The sequence below is a fragment of the Heterodontus francisci genome, chromosome 10 (assembly GCF_036365525.1).
Source record: "Heterodontus francisci isolate sHetFra1 chromosome 10, sHetFra1.hap1, whole genome shotgun sequence".
NCBI classification, from domain to species: domain Eukaryota; kingdom Metazoa; phylum Chordata; class Chondrichthyes; order Heterodontiformes; family Heterodontidae; genus Heterodontus; species Heterodontus francisci.
Window position 1 is genome coordinate 80385399 of NC_090380.1, and position 22914 is coordinate 80408312.

The following is a 22914-nucleotide window of genomic DNA, read 5'->3' on the forward strand; positions in this document are numbered from 1 at the left end:
CCATGCTGATTCTTGAATCTTGCTAACCATCCTTTGCTGGCTTCAAACTATTAGGAAGCTGGTATTTTCATTCATTTTCTGGCAAAACTTCTTAGCCTGCGCTTGAATAACAGAACCAGATATACATACGCCCTGGGCTGTCTGGGTGTGTTGTTGGCAATTCATCTATCTTGATTGACACCCTTCTCAACTTCTCTTCATCTTTAAGCCACCCACGAAGCACTATTTCAGCAATCCCCATTCTTTTCAAAATGGAAGCGTACGTAGTGCCTTCCTTGATCTGGCTGGTGCTTTTCAGCTTGCCAGCAATGCTATAAGATTTTCTCTTCCATGCTTCAGTAGTCATGATTTTGCATTGATCATTGTACGGGTATCAGTACAAGTGCAGATGGCACTGTCCTAAATTTGCCCCGTATTTATACAGAGAAAAACAACATTCAATTACAATGGGAAAATTTCACCAAGTCTCTTAATTAGTTACGAGGTATAAATTTACGTGAAAAGTTTGTGGTCCAAGACAGACCCGCGTTGTAACGAGATCCACGCTAGAGCAGACCAGGCTATAGCAGGGCCCCGGTGTACAATGTGCTTCATAATTTAGATTCAAATCTATCCCGTAAAATATAGTTGGTCAGAACTACCACCTTTGCCCAGTACTAAACTCAATAGTGAGTACATTCTTGGATGGCACATTTGTTTGAAAGTAGTGATCAACAACCATGCTTGTACTTTTCGACTTTCAGTTCCAGCAATTACTGGGTGGCATATCTTGAAACCAAACTCTCCATTTGGACAGATACAGGAATATAAGAAAGAAAAAAAAAGAACTTGTATTTATATAGCACCTTTCACGAGCTCAGGATATCCAAAAGCTCTTTACAGCTAATGAAGTACTTGTAAAGTGCCGTCACTGTTGTAATGTAGGAAGCATGGCAGCCAAATTGCACACAGCAAGTTTAAGGCAATGTCACAGTGCAATGATCAGATAATCTGTTTTTAGTGAAGTTGATTTGAGGGATTAATATTGGCCAGGGCAGCAGAGTTCTCTCTGCTGCTCTTCTTAGTACCCTGGGGTTTTATGTATCCACCTGAGAGGGCAGATGGGGCCTGGGTTTAGTGTCTCAACCAAAAGACAGCACCTGTAACAGTGCAGCACTTCCTCAGTACTACACTGCAGTATAAACCTGGATTATGTGCTCAAGTCTCTGGAATGGGACTTGAACCCACAAAGTTCTGACTCAGAGGTGAGAGTGCTACCAGCTGACACCTGGGAGAGAGCAGGATAACAGGCACTCGGATTCATTTTGGATTGCCTCAGCAAAATGCCTTTTTCCATGCTGTAAACTTCTATTATTCTGTAGATGTGCTGGAAGAGACAGAGTACTAGGCAGTTGAGCTTTGATGGACCAAATGAGTGAGAATTCTAGTGATAGTTTAACATGTCTTTATGATATTACATAGATTAGAGGAAGCATATGAAATTTTCAATGTTTTCCCACTTCACAAACCTTGGTTGGCAGTGAATTAAATCTATGTAGTTGTCAGCAATTGTAATGGCATGTTACTAGTATTGAGAGGGTTATAACTTATATCTGTAATTGGTATAGAAGTGCAGCAATTTATCTATCAAAATACATGTAAAATGAATTAGGATTGGCAGTAATGACAGTTACCAGAACTTCAAATGCAGCATTGGTCCACCAAATTCAGTCGAGAGATTAATTAACTACAATCTGCCACTCACTGACCTGACTTTATGGGTCAGTGAGTTTCTCATTATGTTTTAAGCTTATCCGTTTATTGTTCGTCACCATTTTCCCCATTTGCCTCTCCCTGTAGACTGCTCGCAAACACTTACTCTCTTCCAGCTGGGAGGGCATAATGATCTGTGATGCAGCATTGTGTACTACAGCTGCTGAGTGATTGGCTGTCAGGCAATTGTGATTGGACTGAGGAGAACCAGACTCCATAATCTTTTTCACTCCCACCCCCATCCCCTCCCCCACTCAAGCCTAAAATTGAAAACCTCACTTCTGTGCAATGCTTCATCTATACTTAAAGATAAGACCTGGAATTACTTTCCCAACTGAGATAAGCAAATCTAAAAGAAAAAGGCAGGTGTCCAGTGGACAACATGATTAATTAAAATAAAATTAAAATTAATTAAAATAAAATACTATATAGAACCCTTTTAAGATGGTAAAATATTTTTGTAAATGGAGAAAATGTATATCTTATGAGCCTTTCCTAAACTAACAATTAAAACACATTTTGTTCATCTTATCAGCCACTGTAACAATTTTCTTTATACCATTGGAATGTATTTTCTGATTTTAAGGTACAGCAACCACAGATTTATTCTTAGTAAGGATACAAATAATATGCTGTAAGCAGAAAAGGTTTTGAAGATTAAGGCCTCTGCTACCAGGGTTTCCATAGCAACCACATTTGCAAGGCTCTTGTCGCCTGTTAGGCCTTTGATCTTTTCAAAAGTACTTCCTTTGTGCACTTGCCTCCTTCTGCTGCTTTTATGGAATGCTGAAAAAGCTTTCAGAGAATGAAATCAGGAAAATAGAAATAAACAAATTCATTGAACTCACATCTTCTGGCCATAAATCTGTAACCATCTTTTATCGCACAGTGTTTTTTCCTAAACAAACACCAGTGTCTGTGATGACCTGCTGTCCTCGAGAGTTTAAAGGAAAACCAGTTTCTAATTAGACAATGTTGTTCAGTTGGCTCTCTCAACTTCATCTGCTGTTGGTATGACAACAGTTGGGTTAAATGAAGGGTAGAGTCGAAGGTCAAATATGATTGGGATTCCTCTGCTCTATTCAGTCTGATGCAGTGAAGAAAGAAAAGTCATTATGTTAAGATATATTTTATGATGTAGTTTTAAACTGCCAGAAAAATGTTCATTTGTTTCTTAAATTTTTCAAAATGCAAATTATCAGTTCTACCCAAATATTTTTGTATACTAAGCAAAGTTAAAGAAAATTATATTGAAGTTATGTATTGGTTTTAAGATAATATAAATAACATTGATATCAGTTGTAATATCTGACTTGGATGTCTGAATAAAGGCTGGAGTATAATCAATATGGAAAAACCTATCGAGTGAATTTGGCAGCTTTATCAATAGTTCCAAAGTCTAATTTTTGCAAAATTTGCCTGTTTCCTTAAAATGTCTTGTGCCTTTGCCACCTTCCATGTCTCAGCATTGTGATACCATTTCTTGAAATCCTACTGATGTAAATTATGGTTAGCAGCAAGTGGCCAGCTGCATTTTAAAGCAAGAGCCATTGCAACAAATGTACGTCTCCTTTTTTCAAAAATAAAAGGATTTAAAATTATTATTAGTTCTGTAATGTGAGGATTTTTTTGAGCATGTGACCAGGTGTGTAGATGAGGATAGTGCAGTTGATGTATTTTACATGGATTTCAGCAAAGCCTTTGACAAGGTCCCACATGGGAGACTTATCAAGAAAGCAAATGCACATGGGATACAAGGTAACTTGATAAGTTGGATTCAAAATTGGCTTAGCTGTAGGAGACAGAGAGTGATGACAGACGGCTGTTTTTGTGACTGGAAGCCAGTGTCCAGTGGCGTACCACAGGGATCTGTGCTGGGTCCCCTATTGTTTGTCATTTATATAAATGACATAGATGACTATGTGGGGGGTAGGATCAGTAAGTTTGCGGATGACACAAAGATTGGCTGAGTGGTTAACAGTGAGGTGGAGTGTCTTAGGTTACAGGAAGATATAGACGGGATGGTAAAATGGGCAGAAAAGTGGCAGATGGAATTTAACGCTGAAAAGTATGAGGTGATACACTTTGGAAGGAGTAATGTGACACGGAAGTATTCAATGAATGGCCTGACACTGGGAAGTTCCGAAGAACAAAGGGACCTTGGTGTGTTTGTCCATAGATCTCTGAAGGCAGAAGGGCAGGTTAATAGGGTGGTGAAAAAGGCATATGGGACACTTGCCTTTATCAATCGAGGCATAGATTACAAAAGCAGGGAGGTCATGTTGGAGTTGTACAGAACTTTGGTAAGGCCACAGCTGGAGTACTGTGTGCAATTCTGGTCACCACATTATAGGAAGGATGTGATTGCATTGGAGGGGGTGCAGAGGCGATTCACCAGGATGTTGCCTGGGATGGAACATTTAAGCTATGAAGAGAGGTTGGATAGGCTTGGATTGTTTTCACTGGAGCAGAGAAGACTGAGGGGTGACCTGATCGAGGTGTACAAGATTATGAGGGGCATGGACAGGGTGGATAGGGAGCAGCTGTTCCCCTTAGTTGAAGGGTCAGTTACGAGGTGTCACAAGTTTAAGGTGAGGGGCGGGAGGTTTAAGGGGGATTTGAGGAAGAACTTTTTTACCCAGAGAGTGGTGACGGTCTGGAATGCCCTGCCTGGGAGGGTGGTAGAGGCAGGTTGCCTCACATCCTTTAAAAAGTACCTGGATGAGCACTTGGCACGTCATAACATTCAAGGCTACGGGCCAAGTGCTGGCAAATGGGATTAGATAGACAGGTCAGGTGTTTTAATGCATCGGTGCAGACTCGATGGGCCGAAGGGCCTCTTCTGCACTGTATTATTCTGTGATTCTGTGATCTGCTTCTTGATGTCCTAAGTGCATAGTATGCATTGCAATTCCTCCTGGTCAAGTGCTAAGTACACCTACCTACCAACATTACCCAATCCTATTTCCCATGACTGCTAGAGAGCATCATGATTTTAATGACCATCATAGTCTGAAGTGGGTGATGCTGATAGGTAAGTATCGGTCATTGGATTAAGCGGCTGATCTTTGATAGCCTGAGATGATGTCCAGTGGCGTGATTGTACCTGTAATGGGTAATGTTTCACACATTTCTTACTGATTGCAGCATGTTACACTGTAGTAATTCAATATTTATACTTTTTTTTAGCAACCTACATTTTTTATATATTAAACACAGTTTTAACAATAATAGCTGGTTAAAAATACCAACTACACCAGCTATTGGTGCTGCTGAAATCAGTTTTTAGGTACAAAAATAAAAAAAGATGCAATAATTCACAATTCCTTGTAATACTAAACCTACAGTGTGTTATAACTGATATCTGAGGTTTTGTTTACCAGCATGGAGTCTCCAGGTCTATCTTAATGTTCAGAAGAACTGAAGAACTATAGCAGGCTGCTGCAAAATATTCTTCTGAATGTTCATTCACCTGTCCATCAATCTCTCCTGCAGGCACCTTGGACTATTCCCTGCTGTAAGAAATTTCTGCTGCTGCATGTCTGTCTCAGAAAGAAAGCAGATAAGCAAAGTAGTTGTTGTTAGAGTACTAAGAACATTTTTCATTGCAGTTCACTGTCTTTTAGGATACACAGATTAATAAAACATAAACTCCCCAAGTTGTTGTTAAAAAGAATCTTTCTTAACCTTGCAGATGCCATAAAAGAAGATAAATAAAATACTGATTTTTGCCACAGACGATGGAGTAATTTTTACTTTGGATGACACTGTAGAACAGGCAATATCGTTTCTCTGCCTATTACATATTTCTACAATGGAATTCAAACTCAGGAGAGATATATATCTAACAGATAGCTGAATCAACGTCGCCTGTTTTAAACTATTACCCAAAGTTGAAATTTGCCCCCACCTCCACCATCCCTGATATGTCTTAAAGACTATTGGGTAAGATTTTAAAAATCTTTTAGACTGCAGATATGGGACCGTGGGAAAAGATAACAATATGCTATTTATATTTCCTTTGGCCTCCAAAATGAAAATCCAATGAGTCAGTGGATGTGCACATTAGTCACTGTTCTAAAAAGTAAATTAGCATCAACAGCAAATAATTTTTTTGCTTGTGGGTGGTGCACCTCCAGCTTTAGCTTTCCTTTTCAGATTTCTTTCTATGGACACTTTTAATTATACTACCCATTAATTAATTCAGGTTGTCTTCACATTCCTTGGCATCCTTGAGACAGTTTGTTTATTTTCTGGACTGAGAGAGTTCAGCTGTTCAAATTAGTGCAAGAATGCCAAAGCTGCTTATATCCGTGGATTGTTTAGGTGCACACTATGGAACCTTGAATATCACATATAACATTTGAATCAATGGTCTTAATAATTTGGAATATATTTCAGGCTGTGGTTACAAGCAGATCCAGGTGTTTTGGTTTCAGATTTATCCATCGGTGAGTCAACAGCACCAAGAGTAGCCCTTGCCAAATTTCAAGGTTCAAACATTGAAGCAAACAGGACTAACTAGTGTGTAAGAAATATAAACCCAAAAGGACGGAGTTTCCTGGTCTTTGTAGGCTGGAGTGTGAGGGCTAGAGGGGCAGAAATTCAGTATTTTGGACACCCCTCCATTAGAGCACTGTACCACCATGTCCCCTTCTTCCACAATTATTTTAAGAAAATAGTCTGTCATAATATTTGAAGATGGCACCTCTGACAGTGCAGCATTCCCTCAATACTGCACTGAAGTGTCCGACTGGATAATATGCTCAAGTGTTTGTGAGAGTTTCTTTTTCCTGTACTGGCAGGAACATCGAGACTACGTTGGGTTTTACTGTATGTTTCTTGAACCAAGGAAGTCATTTTGGAAACTTGTAAAAGCAGCATAATTAATAAATATGTTTGCTTGAATTCAGGCTTTGAAAATTATCTGGAACTCCAGTCTCCTGTGGACCAGATATACTTAGTGGAGATGCCAGAATGCAGGATCCTTTACTTATGAGGCTCAATAATACTTTCTTTTCCCTGAGGAACTGAATAAAATGTGCCATTTAATTAAAGTACAAATATTAATTAGGCAAGAAATTAAGATGTTGATTTTTCTGGGGAAAAGGATAAGTTCCACTTCCCCCATTTACAGTGTAACAGAATGAAGAAGGTATATAGCCCAACTAAGGTGATGATTTAATCACTGGGAATATCCTATCAATCATCTGTTACTGGTTTTTAATAGTGAATTGCATACTTTTTATATCTTGCTATTTCAGAAGTACTTTTGGAATATTTCTCTCGAAACATCCTAAAGTACCTCACTTACAATAAATTACTTTGAAATGCAACAGTTGTTGTTATGCAAGCATGTGTGGCCAGTATTTTGAGTACTCAAACAATGAAATTAATGATCAGTCAATCTATTTTTGGTGGCGGAGGTTGAAGTTAGACCCTTCTTGCAGTTCGTCAAATGATACCACAGAATTTCTAACATCCACAGAACAGTTTAACATCTCATCCAAAAAGCAGCACTTTGTCAGTCAGACTGTGTATAAGTATCCGCCCAGTTTATGTACTCAAGTCCTGGAGTGGTTTGAACTGAAAACTGTCTGGCTCCGGGCAAAAGGGCTACCAAATGAGCTAAGCCAGCACAACAGGAAAATATGACAATTACTGACCTATTTTTTTAAAAAAGCATAGAAAATATATATGCATTATCTTTACTTATAGTAGATATAGTAAATAATAAAATGATGCAATTTTATAGAGCTAATGGTCTTTTGTTAGAACTTTATGGAAAAAGAACATACTGAATGTTCATTTTCCAACATGATTATCTGTGATCATGCTCCATCAAATTGAGAACTATTAATCTTAGTCCAATCAGTCTGAATGCACTGGTCTTTGATCATCTGTGGACAGTTATATTTAAAGGGGCATTTAGTGCAGTGCCAGGCATTCTTGTGAGGATCACCCCATTGTAAATGGTGACTGACTACAAGACTCCCACCCCCAGTTCTATTTGTTAAGCGTTTATAACCAACCCAGTCATCAGCTTGAAGCTTCCTTGAGTATCTCACGGTTCGATTTAAAGTAGCGTGAGAGGAGACTCAGCTGGAGCATAAACTTCAGCATAGACCAGCTGGCCGAAATGGCCTGTTTCTGCGCTGCAAATTCTATGTTGCAGTACTTCATTTCTTTTTTGTCTCCATTATTGATTTTTTTTTTGCATTAAACACATCCTGTTTCTGCCTTTTTATTGGTTATTTTATTGGTAATGCATCCATGAAAGAAGGAAGGCAAGCCACCTCTTGCAAACATCTTTTTCATCGATTATTGGTACATTCATCATCCTTTGCCTCTTCGAATGGCTCTAGTTTAGATTGGGGACTCGCCATGAACAGAATCTCAAAAGTTAACTGTTGAAATGAATCTACTATTTTAAGAAAAAATTAAGAATGTGGGAAAAGGCATGACATTAGCAAAGATGACACATTCTTAAAAAAACACAATGTATCAAAGCAATTCCAAACAAAACCTCAACTGTTTATTAACCCTTAGTCCGGACCTTAATGCAACATCTGATGTTAACTGATTTCATTTAATGTAACAGTGCCATCTAGTGCTTCTTTATGACAATAAATGACAATACTTTTCGAACATGATGGGTAAACCACAACAATTTGTAGCATTGTTGTTTTACGTGTATTTAAGGATTTGTGATCTGGCCCAGTTTTGGTTCAGTATGATTTGTCCTTCAACACCACCCTGCGCCCCCCACACCCCCACCCCCCCACCACCAACTTATTTTAATAACCTCAGAGTCATGAACCAAAGATGTGCACAGGACTTTGCAGTTTAGATTTTTAAGCAATGCTCAAACCAAATTCAAGTTGTCACCAGAAATGAACCAGCTCAGTTCAATCTAACCCCTGAAATCCGTAAGGAAATATTAGTGTAAACTCTGTTTTGATAATTTCAATATAATTCATTGAGTTAACATCAATTTAAAACATCAGTTATAAATGGTAGCTAATAAATCGTAGAACATTACACCTACCAGTCATGTAATACTAGGGAATCCAAAACGGCTGGAATTTGAACATTGCTAGACTGCTGCTTGGCTGATGACTAGTCTTCAGCCATGTAATAGAGAAGAGAGGACACTTTAAAAAGAAATAAATAAGTAAATGGTGATGCAAAAATCAGACTCATCACTAGCTGGACTTATATCAGCCAGAATTAGAAACATGATAATTTAGCTGATGGATCAGCAGTTCTATCAACCCACCTTTATCTATGCAATCTTTCACCAGTAACTTCTTACTATCAGTGCTGGAAAAACTAAGACAACTGCTTTATATTGTGGTAGTCACTCATTTAAGATTGTAAAATGTAAAAACTAAAACCAGTGATAATCCACCTCAAGTTGGTAAGAGTGTGAGATCTAGGTGAATACTGGAAGGGTATGAATGTATAGAGTTTGCACTCTATCTAACTCAAGCCATGCTAAGAAGGATGCATGAAGACATGATTCAGATTGTTGGTAAAAGAAAATATTTCATTTCCGTGTATTATCATTCTTCACCTTGATAAACAAAAATAAATTATGTGCACCCACAAAGTAATAGCATTAGAAACCATTGTACCTAAACTTCTGAATATATTAAAATGCCTATTGGTCTCCACAGCAGATGGGAAGTTTACTATTGTTTATCTGAAATCCTGGTTATACAGATTTATTTTCAACTGTCTCTTGGGTAATTTCTTTTCTTCTGTTCTTTCAATATGATGTGTTCAATCAAATCTATGTGCTCTGTTGTCACTCTAAACTACAGTTTCTGCAGGAGGTAGTTATTCTGGTGAATGGCATTGATTTCAACAAACACAATTGTTAGCAAATGTTGCTTTAACATCCAGCATGCAGTAGTTTCAACGACTGAGCATGTATCAGTCACAAGTACAGATTGAACTGTACTCTATTCATGCTTAGTAATCATATTTCTTTCTCTTTTCTCTCTCTCTCTCTTTCTGATTTCCTAGGTAGGAGTGAAGTGGTTGCAGATCTGTTGCCCAGTTTTGATGTAGAGATTATGCCAGGTACTGGTATTTCTTGTGAAGTCCATTTCATCTTTCGCCCCCTCGCCCCAACTTAAACTCACAATGATGCTGATTATCTGCCATCACAAAGTCTGGCATTTCAAGGAAAATGCCATCTTTATGTTTTTTGGAATGCAGTGAGATTTATGTATCAAACGGATCTTGACAATTTTTATCTGTTGGCAGATAAATGGCAAATGCAATTGAACACCAGGAAATGTGAGATTTGGCAGAGGAAAGGTTGATGTGGGTTAAGTGGTAAATTACAATATACTTAAGGTATTGAAGCAGGAGAGGACAGGTCATTAATATTCCCAGACTTTTTTTTTAAAAAGCAAACAGAATATTGGGATGCTTGGCAAGGGGTATAAGGAACAAGTCCAAAGAGGTCATTTTCAAACTGTATTTGGTCCTATTGAAACCACATCTGAAGTATTGTGTGGAGTTTTGGTTTCCCTATTTCAAAAAAGATATTTGATTATTGGATGGGGTAGAGAGAAGAGTTACACAGTTGCTCCTTGAACTGAAGGGAATGATGTATGAGGTAAGATTCACTACCGTGGGTTTTTACTCTTGAAAATCGAAGAACTGAGGTGATATGATAAAGTTTAAAATTATGTACAGTTTAGAAAAATTGGACTTAAATACTCTTCTGCCATGTGTAAAATACATGCACCAGGAGTCATATTTACAAATTAAGGGCAACAAAGGAAAATAGGAAATACAGGAGGACTTTTATTTACTAAAAGGATAGTAAGTATGTGGAACAGAATACTGGCATGGGTGGTAGAAAAAGAAACCTTAATGGGTTTCAAAAAAAATTAGGCAAGTTCTTGTCAACATTTAAAGGCTAAACCTTTCATATTTATTGGAAACACGCCAAAGGAATGCTGTGGATCAGTGGGCTAGATGAACTGAACTTTTTCGCCTGTTTGGAACTGTTACCATTTTAAAACAACAAATATAACATAATCAGTCATTTTGCAAAACTAGTCCTTAGCTTAAACAGACTTTGGGCCCATCAAAATGATCTACTTGCTAATCTAAAATACAAATACCCACCTGTAAACATCCATTTTCTCACACAATTGAGATCACATTTCCAAATATGAATCAGAACCACCTTAGCACTCGCAAGGATTTTCTTGCTAACTGTACAGAAAGTTAAACTAGAGATTGATTTTTAAGAAAATAACTTTAAAATTTTACTTTCAAAAATGTAAAAGTTGGTTGCAATTTATGGCATTAATCTTTGGCTGCCAATCCTCTTCCATAGATAGGAGAAAATCTTTACAGGCTATCAATTGGGAAACTGCCTTTTGACTTAAATAAATGGGCTGAGCACTCGACCTGTTGGTGACTGCCTGCCTGTGGAGGATCCAGACAAAGCTGCCTCTTTAGTTAGGTATTGGTGCCTCCAGCAATACCACCTTGTTTACCTCACCGTGTTGTCGTCAAAGTGGGTCCTGCAGTCAATGGGAACAATTCTAAGATAAAGGCACCACTTTTAATTTAGCCTGAGAATACAGAGATTAGTTTGAACTGACCTCTGAAATCTATATTTATTTTTAATTAGCTTTGTTAATAACAGTATAGGCATGAAGGCTACATCCTACAGTGGATGAACATAGCCTAAAATGAATGAATGAATAACAATATCACATTGACTAGAAACATTCAGTGAGTGATTAGTAATCACACCAAAATCTTTTTACTTTTCCATCTTTGCCAAGATTTGGTTGGTAATTGTAGAGTGTAACTCAGCCATACTGCCCAGACGATCCCAGTTGGTGCTGACCAGTCTTCCTTGAGGCTTTGCACTTCCCTGAGCTATTGACCCATCTTAAAATAGGAGTCTTCGTCTTTCCATAAAGTTAGGTTTCACCTAGATCCACATTCCACTGGCCTATTATAAAATAACTCGTCATGCACATTACATACATCCTGTTCCAATATACATTACATTTATCTTCATTGACTCCTTCTGCATATTTATTCCAGGTGTTTCTGAATGCTGCTTATTTCTCTTGTACTTGTTACCTGTCCACATAGCTTAGGAAATATTGTGAACAATAGACAATCCTGGACAAACCCAGACTCTGAGAACCATTGATCCTGAGTCAGAGCTTTCCCACTTATCTGATTCTTATTGTCAAAACAAGGTTCCAGTCCAAATTACTAAAGTACCATTAATTTCACAGAATTTTTTGGTCTTGTGTGTCTGATTAACTCAGAGGGGGAAGATTTCCTTTGTTTGTTTGTATAGTAAAATTGTAAATGGGTTCTGTTGTAAAGGTAAGATTAATTTTGTTTTAAAAGTGCAGACAGGACATCTTGAATGCATCAAATTGACATTTTATTGGAGGGATGGAACTACCCGTTATTGGAATGCCAATGTGAAAGCAACTTGCTGAAAGATAAGAGAAAGATAATGCAACTAAAATAACAATTCAAAAATGTTCCAAGCCTCAAAGGAAAGGACAATTTTGTTTCATCTGATCACACATGCCAACTGTGGGAGGAGAACTGCCATACTCTGAAGCATCGTTCACTGAAAGTAATTACTTCCATATATCAAATAGCAGCAGTAGCAAATCAAAATCAAGTTAAATTTGCATTTATAGAGCTTACCAGAACTCTTACAAACATCCCAAAACACTTCACATACAACAAATTACTTAGAAATACAATTATTATTCGGTAGCTAAATACAATAGTTGTTTGATGGACAAGGTCCCAAGCAGCAATGAGATGACTAACTGCTTAATGTGGTTTTAGTGGTGTTGGCTGAGAGAAGAATGTTGGCCAAATAATGTTGTGCAATCTTTACCATCCATTGATTCAGATAGAGCCACAGTCTAACACAGTTTAACATGCTGAGGGCCACACTAAAGCTTGGGGCAGCCACTGCAAAGGCTCAATGGGGAAAGGCGAACTTGTAAGGTCCTCCTGCCATAGTATACTGAGGGGCTGTAACCTGTGTAAACCCACCCTTGGGCTTTAGGCACCAGAGAATGCTTTTGCTATGTAATGCAAATGTACACTGTATATAAAATGAAATGGCAAGAGTTGTGAGGCACCTCATGTTCTGTATCGAAGGAATCTGATCTCTGTTGCACTTTGTGAAATGTCAAATTTGAACTGTTTTGTAATGTATTTTTTACAATTTTTTTTAATGAATAAAGTATATTTTGGGCAAAAGAAGAGCCACAGTTGAACCAAACATGGCAATTTGAATAATGTAACACTCCTTCACTGAAGTCTTAGGTTATGGTACTTAAATTCTCAAGTAGGTCTTGAATCCAGAACCGAGAGTGCTATTAACTGCAACAAGATTACACTGAGGAGAAACCGAACATCGCTTTAGTGAAAATATCAGGAATCAGCAGCAAAAATATTTCATACTAAGTGATATGAAATGCTAAATCGGAATATTTCACTTATTAGTATGGTACTTCATAGAACGAAAGAAGGAATGATGTGAATTTACACCATACCTCTTAAACGGTTTTATAATCAAAGGGGTGGGATTGTAGTTTTGAGGATAACTAGAAAATGAACTGATCTTTCCAGCTAGCTGCCTTACTTATTGCTGTTCATCTTGAGTGATGCTGTTTAATGCCAGGGTGGTCTGATTAAAACGAGAGTTACGTGATACATTTTACATTATTCCCAGGGGAGTTTTATTGTTTGAAATATTTTGCTGTTGATCTGAAAAAATATACTGTCGGCTGAATTTTATCAGTGCGCCTCAGTGGCGCTCTATGAAGTCAGCAGCCTTCTGACACAGAAGTGCCGCCACCGAGCCCCCGCGATATTATGTGCGGGAGCTCATTTGAATGGAGGGGGCAGAGCGGCCACTCCCAGTGAAGTAGAGGCGGTGGCTGCTGCGTCCCTGGCAATGGTGTCCGGCGTCAATGTACAGGCGCAGGCACCATTTTTGAAGGGCTTCCAGCCCTTCAGGAGAAATTTACATTTTTAAAGATGCTGGTTTGATAAAAATGTCAATAAAAGTTTAATTTAACTTTGAATCCCCTCTCCCACCAACCCCCCCCAACTGAGTACTCAGTACATAAATTGACCTATCCCCCCAAAAAAACACTTTTTGAAATTCTGAACTCCCCCCCCACCCCCACAACTTCAGGATTTTGACCCTCAACTCCTTCCCACCATCTCCACAACCAATAGGGATAGTTTTCCCCGCCCTGATAATTTTATTCCTTCCCCCCCCCCCCCCACCCCCCCAACTGTGTCTCGCCTCAGAACTCAGTATGGAGTTCCAAAGGCGCGCGGGGTGCGGCCAGTTGGCCGTAAAATCGGGGGGGGGGGGGGGGGGACAGCCGGCGGCGGCAGGTAAGTTCATCTGCATGTTTATTTATCTAATTATAATATTTAAATGAAGGCCCCGCCGCCAAGCGGCAGGGGGGGCCGCATCGAGGCCTCGCCTCTGCCACTAATATCTGGTGGGGCCTTCTTGACGTTGTGGGTAGTGGCAGTCCGCTCCCACTAGCATTTTACGGGCCACCCCGTCGCGACCCACTGCGTCGAGGGGCTGGTAAAATCCAGCCCTTTGAGTGGATTTCATAAGTAACACATGTCAGAGTGCCATGGATAATGGAAAATAAGCCACTGAATGATGCAATTCGCAAGTGGTATAATGATGAAATAATTATGTAGACCGTGTCATGAATGATTTATTTGGTATGATCCACTGCACCTTGACATGTATTCTGTTTGTGTTGAAAAGTGCATTTATTTATATATACTAGCTGATCTCAGATGTTGCTCATGAACTGTCCGGGGTCTTGTGTACAATTATGGTGGTTAGCCGCTAACCTAGTAATCTCTTTAAAGTCTTTGCTCAGGTACTTCTGTGTGAAAGTGTTATGAATAGATTCTGGAGCTATCTGGAAGTATTTCCAGATTGGCAGCTGCTTAACTTGATTGGCTTATCCCCTTTGGAAGAGGTCAAATTTATCTAAATAGACCAAAATATCTGAAAGGCTAGGAAAAAAACAGCATGGAATGAATGAAAATTTTTCACTTATTTGATTTTTTTAAGATTGTTCAATTGGTGTTTTACACACGGTGTGATCTCTAGAATCTGACAGACACACTCAAGACTTACATAATAAGAAAGAAAGCAAGAACCTGCCTATTACCTCAGACGTCCCAATTAAGTAATTTTAAAGTGTAGTCTTTGTTGTATTATAGGAAACGTGGCAGCCAATTTGCATACGGCAAGGTCCCACAAAAATCAATGAGAATGTAATCTGTTTTTAGTGTTGGCTGAGGGATAAATACTGATAAGGACACTGGAGAGAACTCCATTACCCCTTCTTCGAAACGGTGCCATGGAATCATTTACATCCACCTGAGAGGGAAAACAGGGCCTCAGTTTAACATCTCGTCTGAAAGACAGCACCTCAGACAGTGCAGCACTTCCTCAGTATGGCACTGAAATGTCGGCCTTGATTTTGCACTCAAGTCTTTAAGCGGGACCTGAATCCATAAGCATTTGGTTCTGAAGGTGACAATGCTGTGCTGATGCTAACTTTGGATCTGAGAAAGACAAATGGAATTGTTTTCTTAACGGCGAAGAGATTAAGAACTGTGGAGCATAAAGGGATTTAAATGTTCACGTACACCAATCACTAAAAGCTAGTGAATAAGTACCAAAAGTAACCAAATTGAGGAAGTGATGCTTCAGTTGTGCAGACTCCATATGGAATATTCAATTTAGTTATGGACACTGAAATTCAGGAAAGATATATTGGCTTTGGAAGAAGTGCAGTGCAGATTGACCAGGGCTTAAAGGGTTAAATAATGAGAACAATTTTCATAAACTTGGTTTGCAGTCCCTTCAGTTTAGAAGATTAAAGGTGATCTAATTGAGCTATTTAAAATGATTAAGGGATTCAATATAGCAAATACAGATAAACTATTTTGTCTGGTGGAAGAATCCAGAATGAAGATTTGGAATGAAATCAGGAAGCCCTTTCTTACACAAATGGTAGAGGAAATCTGAAATGCCTCTCTTAAAATATTGTGGATGTTGGGTCAATTGAAATTTTCAAGACTAAAATCTATAGATTTTTATTAGATATAGGTATCAAAGGATATGGAGCAAAAGTGGGTAAATGGATTTGAGGAGCAGATCAGCCGTGACCTAACTGAACAATGGAATAGGCTCTGATAGGTTCTGATGAAGGGTCACTGACCTGAAACGTTAACTCTGTTTCACTCTCCACAGATGCTGCCAGACCTGCTGAGTATTTCCAGCACTTTGTTTTATTTTTCAGATTTCCAGCATCTGCAGTATTTTGCTTTTAATATATATAATGAATTTAGCCTCAATGAACTGAATGGCCTAATCGAATTGATATGTTCCTGTTTTCCTGTGCAATGCCACAGAAGGTGGATTAATATACTTTATAACTTTATTGTACATGGTGAATATGGGAGGTGTCTATCAATAGAATAAGATTTCTTGGCATTGTTTTGCAATTGTACTGGGAGCAATGCGGATTTCAATATTGAAGCAACTTGTTTGTTCTCTCTCTCTGGGATTCAGTTATATTGAGAAATGAAGGGGTCCTGCCTACAAGTAGTCTACTTGTCTATAGATGGATTGTCATTTATTGTTTAGGGAGGGGTGTAGTTTATCACAGTGATTGTCACACTGATTTTAACAGAACTCCTGGGCTGGATTTTTCAGGTCCTGCCAGGGGCAGGAACAGAGGTGGCTGGGGGTTCAAAATACTGGCACCGGCCGGCATACCAATTTCCCGGTGCTGGCCATGTGCACTAGGGTGGAGGGAGGGTGGCCCCACAATCCTGCCCAATCCCTGATGAAGACCAAGTAAGCCGGTGAAGGAGCTCATTAAGAGCTTGATAATAGGGATGTTTTGATTTTCAAGGGCCACACACACTGTCTGGGGCAGACCAGGTGAAGGGAGACGCACGCAATGTGGAGAGCCACGGCCACCCCAGGGAATTGGCTGGGCCCCATAAAAGGGTGAACAGCACAGAGGGAGACTCAGCTATTGGCAAACAAGTGCCCCAGGTGCAACGCGGGTGGTGGGGAAAGTAGGTAGTAAGGGCTTGGGACGTGCGGGGTGAGGGGTCATCGCCCTTCTGGCATCGCAGGGCATAGGAGGAGGGCGCAAGACTGCCAAGGACAACTGAGCGGCCATCTGACAACAGGGAAGGCCCCAGCTGTAATAGGGGCAGGACTCTCAGATTTTGAGCCCAGTAGTGATGAGGAGCAACACCACCTGCAGGAAAGGTGAAGCCCTGGGCAGCAGGAAGGACATGGAGGCCATAGGATCTACCAGTGAAGATAGAACTACCTGGAGATGACTGAGCACCAGTGCCACAGGAGACTGCGACTCTCCAGGCAGATGTCACAGACATCTGTGACCTCATTGCAGAAGAGCTCACACCTCGTAGCACAGGTCACCATGCCCTACCAGTGGCCATCAAAGTCACTGTCAGCCTTGAACTTCTACACTTCTGGATCCTTCCAAGAATCGGCTGTAGACCTTGGTGGCATCTTGCAAATGGCAGCATACCACTGCATCTCACGGGTTACTGATGCCCTATTTGCCAGAGCTGGACAGTACATTCAGTTCATGACCGATGCAGCCTTGCAGGTACAGAAGCCATTAGATTTTGATGCCATTGCTGGATTCCCCCAGGTGCAGGGCATCATTGATTGCACCCATGTGCATCAAGGCACCGAGGGAGCGCCCATTCAGATTCATCAACAGGAAGGGTTTCCACTCCCTCAATGTTCAGCTGCTCTGCGACTACAACAAGAGCTTCCTCCATGTGTGCACTCGCTTTCCTGGCAGCTGCCATGACTCCTTCATCCTCCACCAATCCAGGCTGTGACAACTCTTCACTCCAACCCCCAAAGTCTGTGGATGGATTCTAGGGGACGAGGGATATCCCAACTTCTGTTTCCCATTCCCACAGCGAAAATCCAGCCCCCTGTGTACTGCAGGGGTCTTTGCTTTGTGATGTTCAACTAGTATAGAACTAAGTCCTCTGGAATTGTACAGCTGGTTATCGTAATAGTGGCCTTCCAGTTGTCGTCCAGAATGATGTCCATCTCTCCAATATGGAGAGTTTACATTTCCAGAACTCATTTGGAGGAGGTAGATAGATTTTTGAAATCTTGGGGAGTCGAGGGTTATGCGGAGCCCGAAAGAGGAGTTAAGGCCTGGGACAGATCAGCCATGATCTTATTGAATGGCGGGGCAGGCTTGAAGGGCTGAATGGCCTACTCCTGCTCCTGTTTCTTATAATATGTATGATGTATGCTGTTGTGTTGGCCCACATAAGTTTTGATGCAGATGGTGGGGCTGCTGAGGTTTCCTCCATTAGCTAGCAGATTACATCTCATTGTCATACAAAAAGAACAACTTGCATTTATATAGTGCATTAATATAGCCCAAGGCATAAGTTTTTTAAAAATGCAGAAGCAAAGATGTTGTTAGAGAGATGACTAAAATCTTGATCAAAGAGGTAGATTTTAAGGAATGTCTTAAAAGGTGGAGAGGGAGCTGGAGAGGTAGAAAGATTAATGGATAGAATTTCAGTTTGTGGAGCCTAGGTGGCTGAAGACAACGGCGGGCTGAAGGAAGGAGGGATACACAAAAGGTCAGAGTCAGAGGAATGGATAGTTTGGGGTTTTGAAATAAAGAGAAAGAACTGACATACAGTGACTTTCGCAACTTCAGGGCTATGGCAAGCAGGCGGGAAAGTGGAGTTGAATCCTAAGATCAGCCATGATCGTTTTGAATGGTGGAACAGGTTCGATGGGCCATATGGTCTATTCCTGCTCCTTTTTCTTGTGTTATTGTGCTCTCCAGGACATCCCAAAGTGCTTTACAGCCAATGAAGTACTTTTGAAGTGTATTCATGTGGTAATGTAGAAACACGGTAGCCAATTTGCGGTCAGCAAGCTCCCACAAACAGCAATGTGATCATAACCAGGTGATCTGTTTTACTATTGCTGCTTGAGGGATACATATTAGCCAGAACATCAGGCAGAACTCCCATGCTCTTCTTTGAAATAATGTTATGGAATCTTTTACATCTACCTGAGAGGGCAGATGGGAACTGCGTTTAACATCTCAGCCGAAAAATGGCACCTCTGACAGTTTGAGGCTGGAGAGAGCTACAGAAATAGGGTCAGGTAAGATCATGAGTAAGAATTTTATATTTGAGACACAGGGGACCAGAAAACAATGTAGGTCAGCAAGCATAGGGGTGACAGCTGAGTGAGAGGATGTGGGTTAGGATAGGGGCAGCAGAGCTTTGAATAAGCTCAAGTTTATGAATGGTGGAAGAAGGCAGGCTGGCTAGGAGAACATTGGAAGAATCGGGCCCAACAGCGATAAAAGGATGGCTGAGTATTTCAGCATCAGTTGGGCTCAGGCAGGGGCAGAAGCTGACCAGCCCCACGGAGACAGTTTTGGAGGTAGGCCCAGCCTCGGCAACCCCACCAGGAGACGTGGGCACTTCTGAGGTAGGTCAGGGATCGAGAGGGCGTGTCAACATGAAAGTGTCCTCGGAGAGGTAATTTTAAAGTAAAATTTCAGGGGGCTAAGCAGGCAGGCCCCTTGGATCGGAGGGGAAACCCCTATGGATGGCTTATTAGGGCAACAGGGGCTGCCTTTCCTGCTAGTGGCCTCCTTTTTGGGGGATGGATCCTCTGGCTCCGATGGCCTCCACCCACCTGCGGACCACTGCAGGGAGGCTGCCTCCATTAAGCTGGCAGCCTCCGCAAGTGACAGGGGGCTACTCCGTGGCCAGCAAAATGCCGGCGAGCTCATAATATCACCCCCAATTGGGGCCGGTAAACAAGCAGATTGACTGCCTGCCTGCCTCCATTCAGCAGGCAGCTGATTAGTCTCCCTGCCCACTGCTGGTAAACATCCCTGGTGGTAGGAATACAACAGGGAGCCATCCCATCCCGATGCAGCTCCTGGTGATTTTCCCTGCCCCCCTCCTGCCTTCAAGCCCACCATCCCGGAGCTAGGAAAATTCTGCCCCAACAGTAATGAAAGAAAAGGATAACCGTACAAAACTCTTGACAACTACTCATTTGATTTCTATGTTGGTGGTGGTGCCGGTGAATTCACCACCATATATTTTCATTGTAATATAGAAATAAAACAACCTTTTTTTTATTATTATTGGTGTCTATTCTCTCAACTTTCCTGTAGGCCTCTCATTTCAGCTGCCTGATGCTACATTTTATCTAGTTAGGAGAGAGGGAGATCTGGACTAGGGTCACCATTTTTAAAAGATATCTGGTTTTAAATCTGCTATCAGCCAAACATCACTGACAATATTACATGTGTATTAAGTCACCCACATTACAGCTCTTTTAGATGTTTTACTCTGACTTTATTAAGAAAACATATTAAAGGCACAGTCGCCTGGGCTCCCTCTAGGGCTTTGCAGGTAAAGATTCAGCAGCGTGCAATGGTAAGCCATATCAAATCAGACTGCCCCAAGTTATGTCTCTGGTGTGAATTGAGTTAGCTGAGCTCAGCCAGGGCAACAGTACAGGCATAATAATTGGCCTCAGTGACAACTGCTATAATTGTCCTCATTGGCTCTTAATAAGAAACCAGCTAAAGGTCCCACTCTGATCAATCTCTAGTGTCCCTTTTGTATCTGTGAAAGTTGGGGGAGGACAAAGTCGAGCTTGCTTATGATTTACTCCCTGATGTTATTTACTGTGCAGTTTCATGGGAAGAAAGGCCACTGTAGTAGTTTATCTCAGTGGGTCTAATAGGTTTGATGCTGGAATAAGGGCACCAGACTTTACAGAGTAAGCACCTGGAGTGAGCTCACTATTACCTCTGAAATCCAAATAATCACACTACCATTATAAAAGTGGCTCTGGAGTGTTCCCTCTGGAACCATATCACAGTATAAGTGACTAACTTAAGGAGATGGGGGCTGGGTTAACCATTGTGGTATCTTGGCTTTTACCAGCAAAAATGAAATCTATCAAGGTACAATGGTGAGTCATTCTCTAATAAAGCATCAGCATTTATTGTAAACATTTCGCCCCTTGCAAATGGCTTAAACTTTATAGAAATGTTATTTATTTAAATATTTTACCAACCTCCTGTAGGGAGATTGAAGTAATGAAAGAAAAACATTACATCTATCAGCAAACAAAACAATTTAAAGCAATAATGAATAATCCAGCATGCTTTATGCTGCAATATGGGGTAGAAAACAAATTAAAGCATGCAGTACCGTGAATAAGATGTGAGGACTATTTATGTTGTTCAGTCATTGCAATCAGCAAGACGATAAAATTGTATAATGATCTTATATTAATTTTTTGTATTACAGAATGGGCATTTGTTGGTTTAGTGCTCTCAGGATCTCTTCTATTCCTTATCGTACTTGGTGTATGCTGGTGCCAGTGCTGCCCTCATACATGCTGTTGCTATGTCCGCTGCCCATGTTGTCCAGAATCCTGCTGTTGCCCTCGAGCCTGTAAGTACACCTTTCCGCAGTAAAGTTCGCAAAGGGATTATTTTCAGTCACTTTTTTTTCTCCCTTTCATTACCTTTCAATGTATTTCAGGGATGCTTATTTAGTTAACGTTGTAAGTTAATCATGTAGTTGCTCATAATGTTCAGGAATTACATTCCCAATGGAGTACGACAGTATCAGTTTTTCCTCTGCAGAATTACATGACTGTCCTTAGGAAAAGATTTGTTTTGTGGGTTACAAGCAAAAAGATGCATATCTGTACACTTCAGTCGAAATTGTGCTGACCAAATACCGCTGAGACAGGCTAAATGCCTAAAAAAGATTTTACCTTCCAAATACCGTCTTTACACTGTGTTACAGGCTAAAACAACAAAAGGTATTTCTTGTACATTATGTAGACTCATGAAAAATGAGAAAACAAGTCATATCACTCCAGATACCAGGTTACAGAAGAATTAATTTCAAAACTTGCAAAATGCCTCATCACTTGTACAAAACTATATAAAGATTACTGAAATATCAAAGTGAGTAAAAGGATTATAAATTGAACCTATGAAAGCTGTCCTCTGCTGATTTAGGAGATCATGACAGCTGGCAACATGGCCTTTATAAATTAAGAGAAATGTTTAACACTTTTCTTTTCTCTTTACCAGTGTACGCAGCTGGGAAAGCAGTGAAAGCTGGACATCTTCCCAATGTTGCAGCATATCCACCGTACTACATCCCTAGGGTACCTATCTCACCAAGTGTAATTGATGCAAAGCCTCTGCCTCCAACTGCACGTGTGGACAATGATATGGGGGGATCTGGTAAGAATACATTTTTCAAATCAAACTTCATCTCAAGGACCTAAGATACCATGTCATAGGCATCGACATTATCAGTTCTGTCTGTGTCTGGATAATAGGCTCTTAAACTTATTCCAAACAAAGCTCCAAACACAACTATATGGTAATAGCTGGTAGTAATGATACAAGTCAGCAACTTGCATCAACAATATTTATTTTTTCACCCCCTCGGCCACTCTTTCTCGCTTATCATGTGTTTTGCCTTATATACCCAATTCGCCCTCCACTTGCTCAGGAGTCAGAGGAACCATAACTCCTCAATCCCACAGCTCAGTCCCTCAGTGATTCTGCCCAGCAACCATGAGAGGGAGGGAGAGAGGCAGCAGGCATACCAAACCCACCATCTCATAAATCAAGAGACAGACTCTTATAAATCAAGAGATGGTATAAAAATCATGCTGCTTTTTCTTTTCAAACATTAAACAAATATAGATTGACAGTTGGTTTGTAAACCTCATTAGTGGCTTATTTAATTTCTAACCAGTCAGAGCTTTTTACAAAAACCGTATTACTTTAAATGCTCGACAAAAAAACTTTTAAAAATTCTATCTGTTATCAGATGTTCATTCTGTCTCAACAGACTGTTTACCAGCCCACTTTCTCTGGTTGGCAGAGTTGGTGAATGAGGCAGGTTTCAGGCAGATTATTCTTTTTGACTGATAGTTCTATAGCCAAAAACTTATTAAAACTG

General features: G+C 40.4%; 1 protein-coding gene across 1 annotated transcript in view; it reads left to right on the forward strand.

The window, feature by feature from the left end:
* LOC137374566 (immunoglobulin-like domain-containing receptor 2) overlaps window positions 1–22914 on the forward strand; it is a 151788-nt gene that overhangs the window by 82274 nt on the left and 46600 nt on the right. The window contains exons 4-5 of the mRNA XM_068040857.1: window positions 21229–21375; window positions 22029–22184. Of these exons, the coding sequence (XP_067896958.1) occupies window positions 21229–21375; window positions 22029–22184 (303 nt within the window). The remainder of the gene's footprint in view (window positions 1–21228; window positions 21376–22028; window positions 22185–22914) is intronic.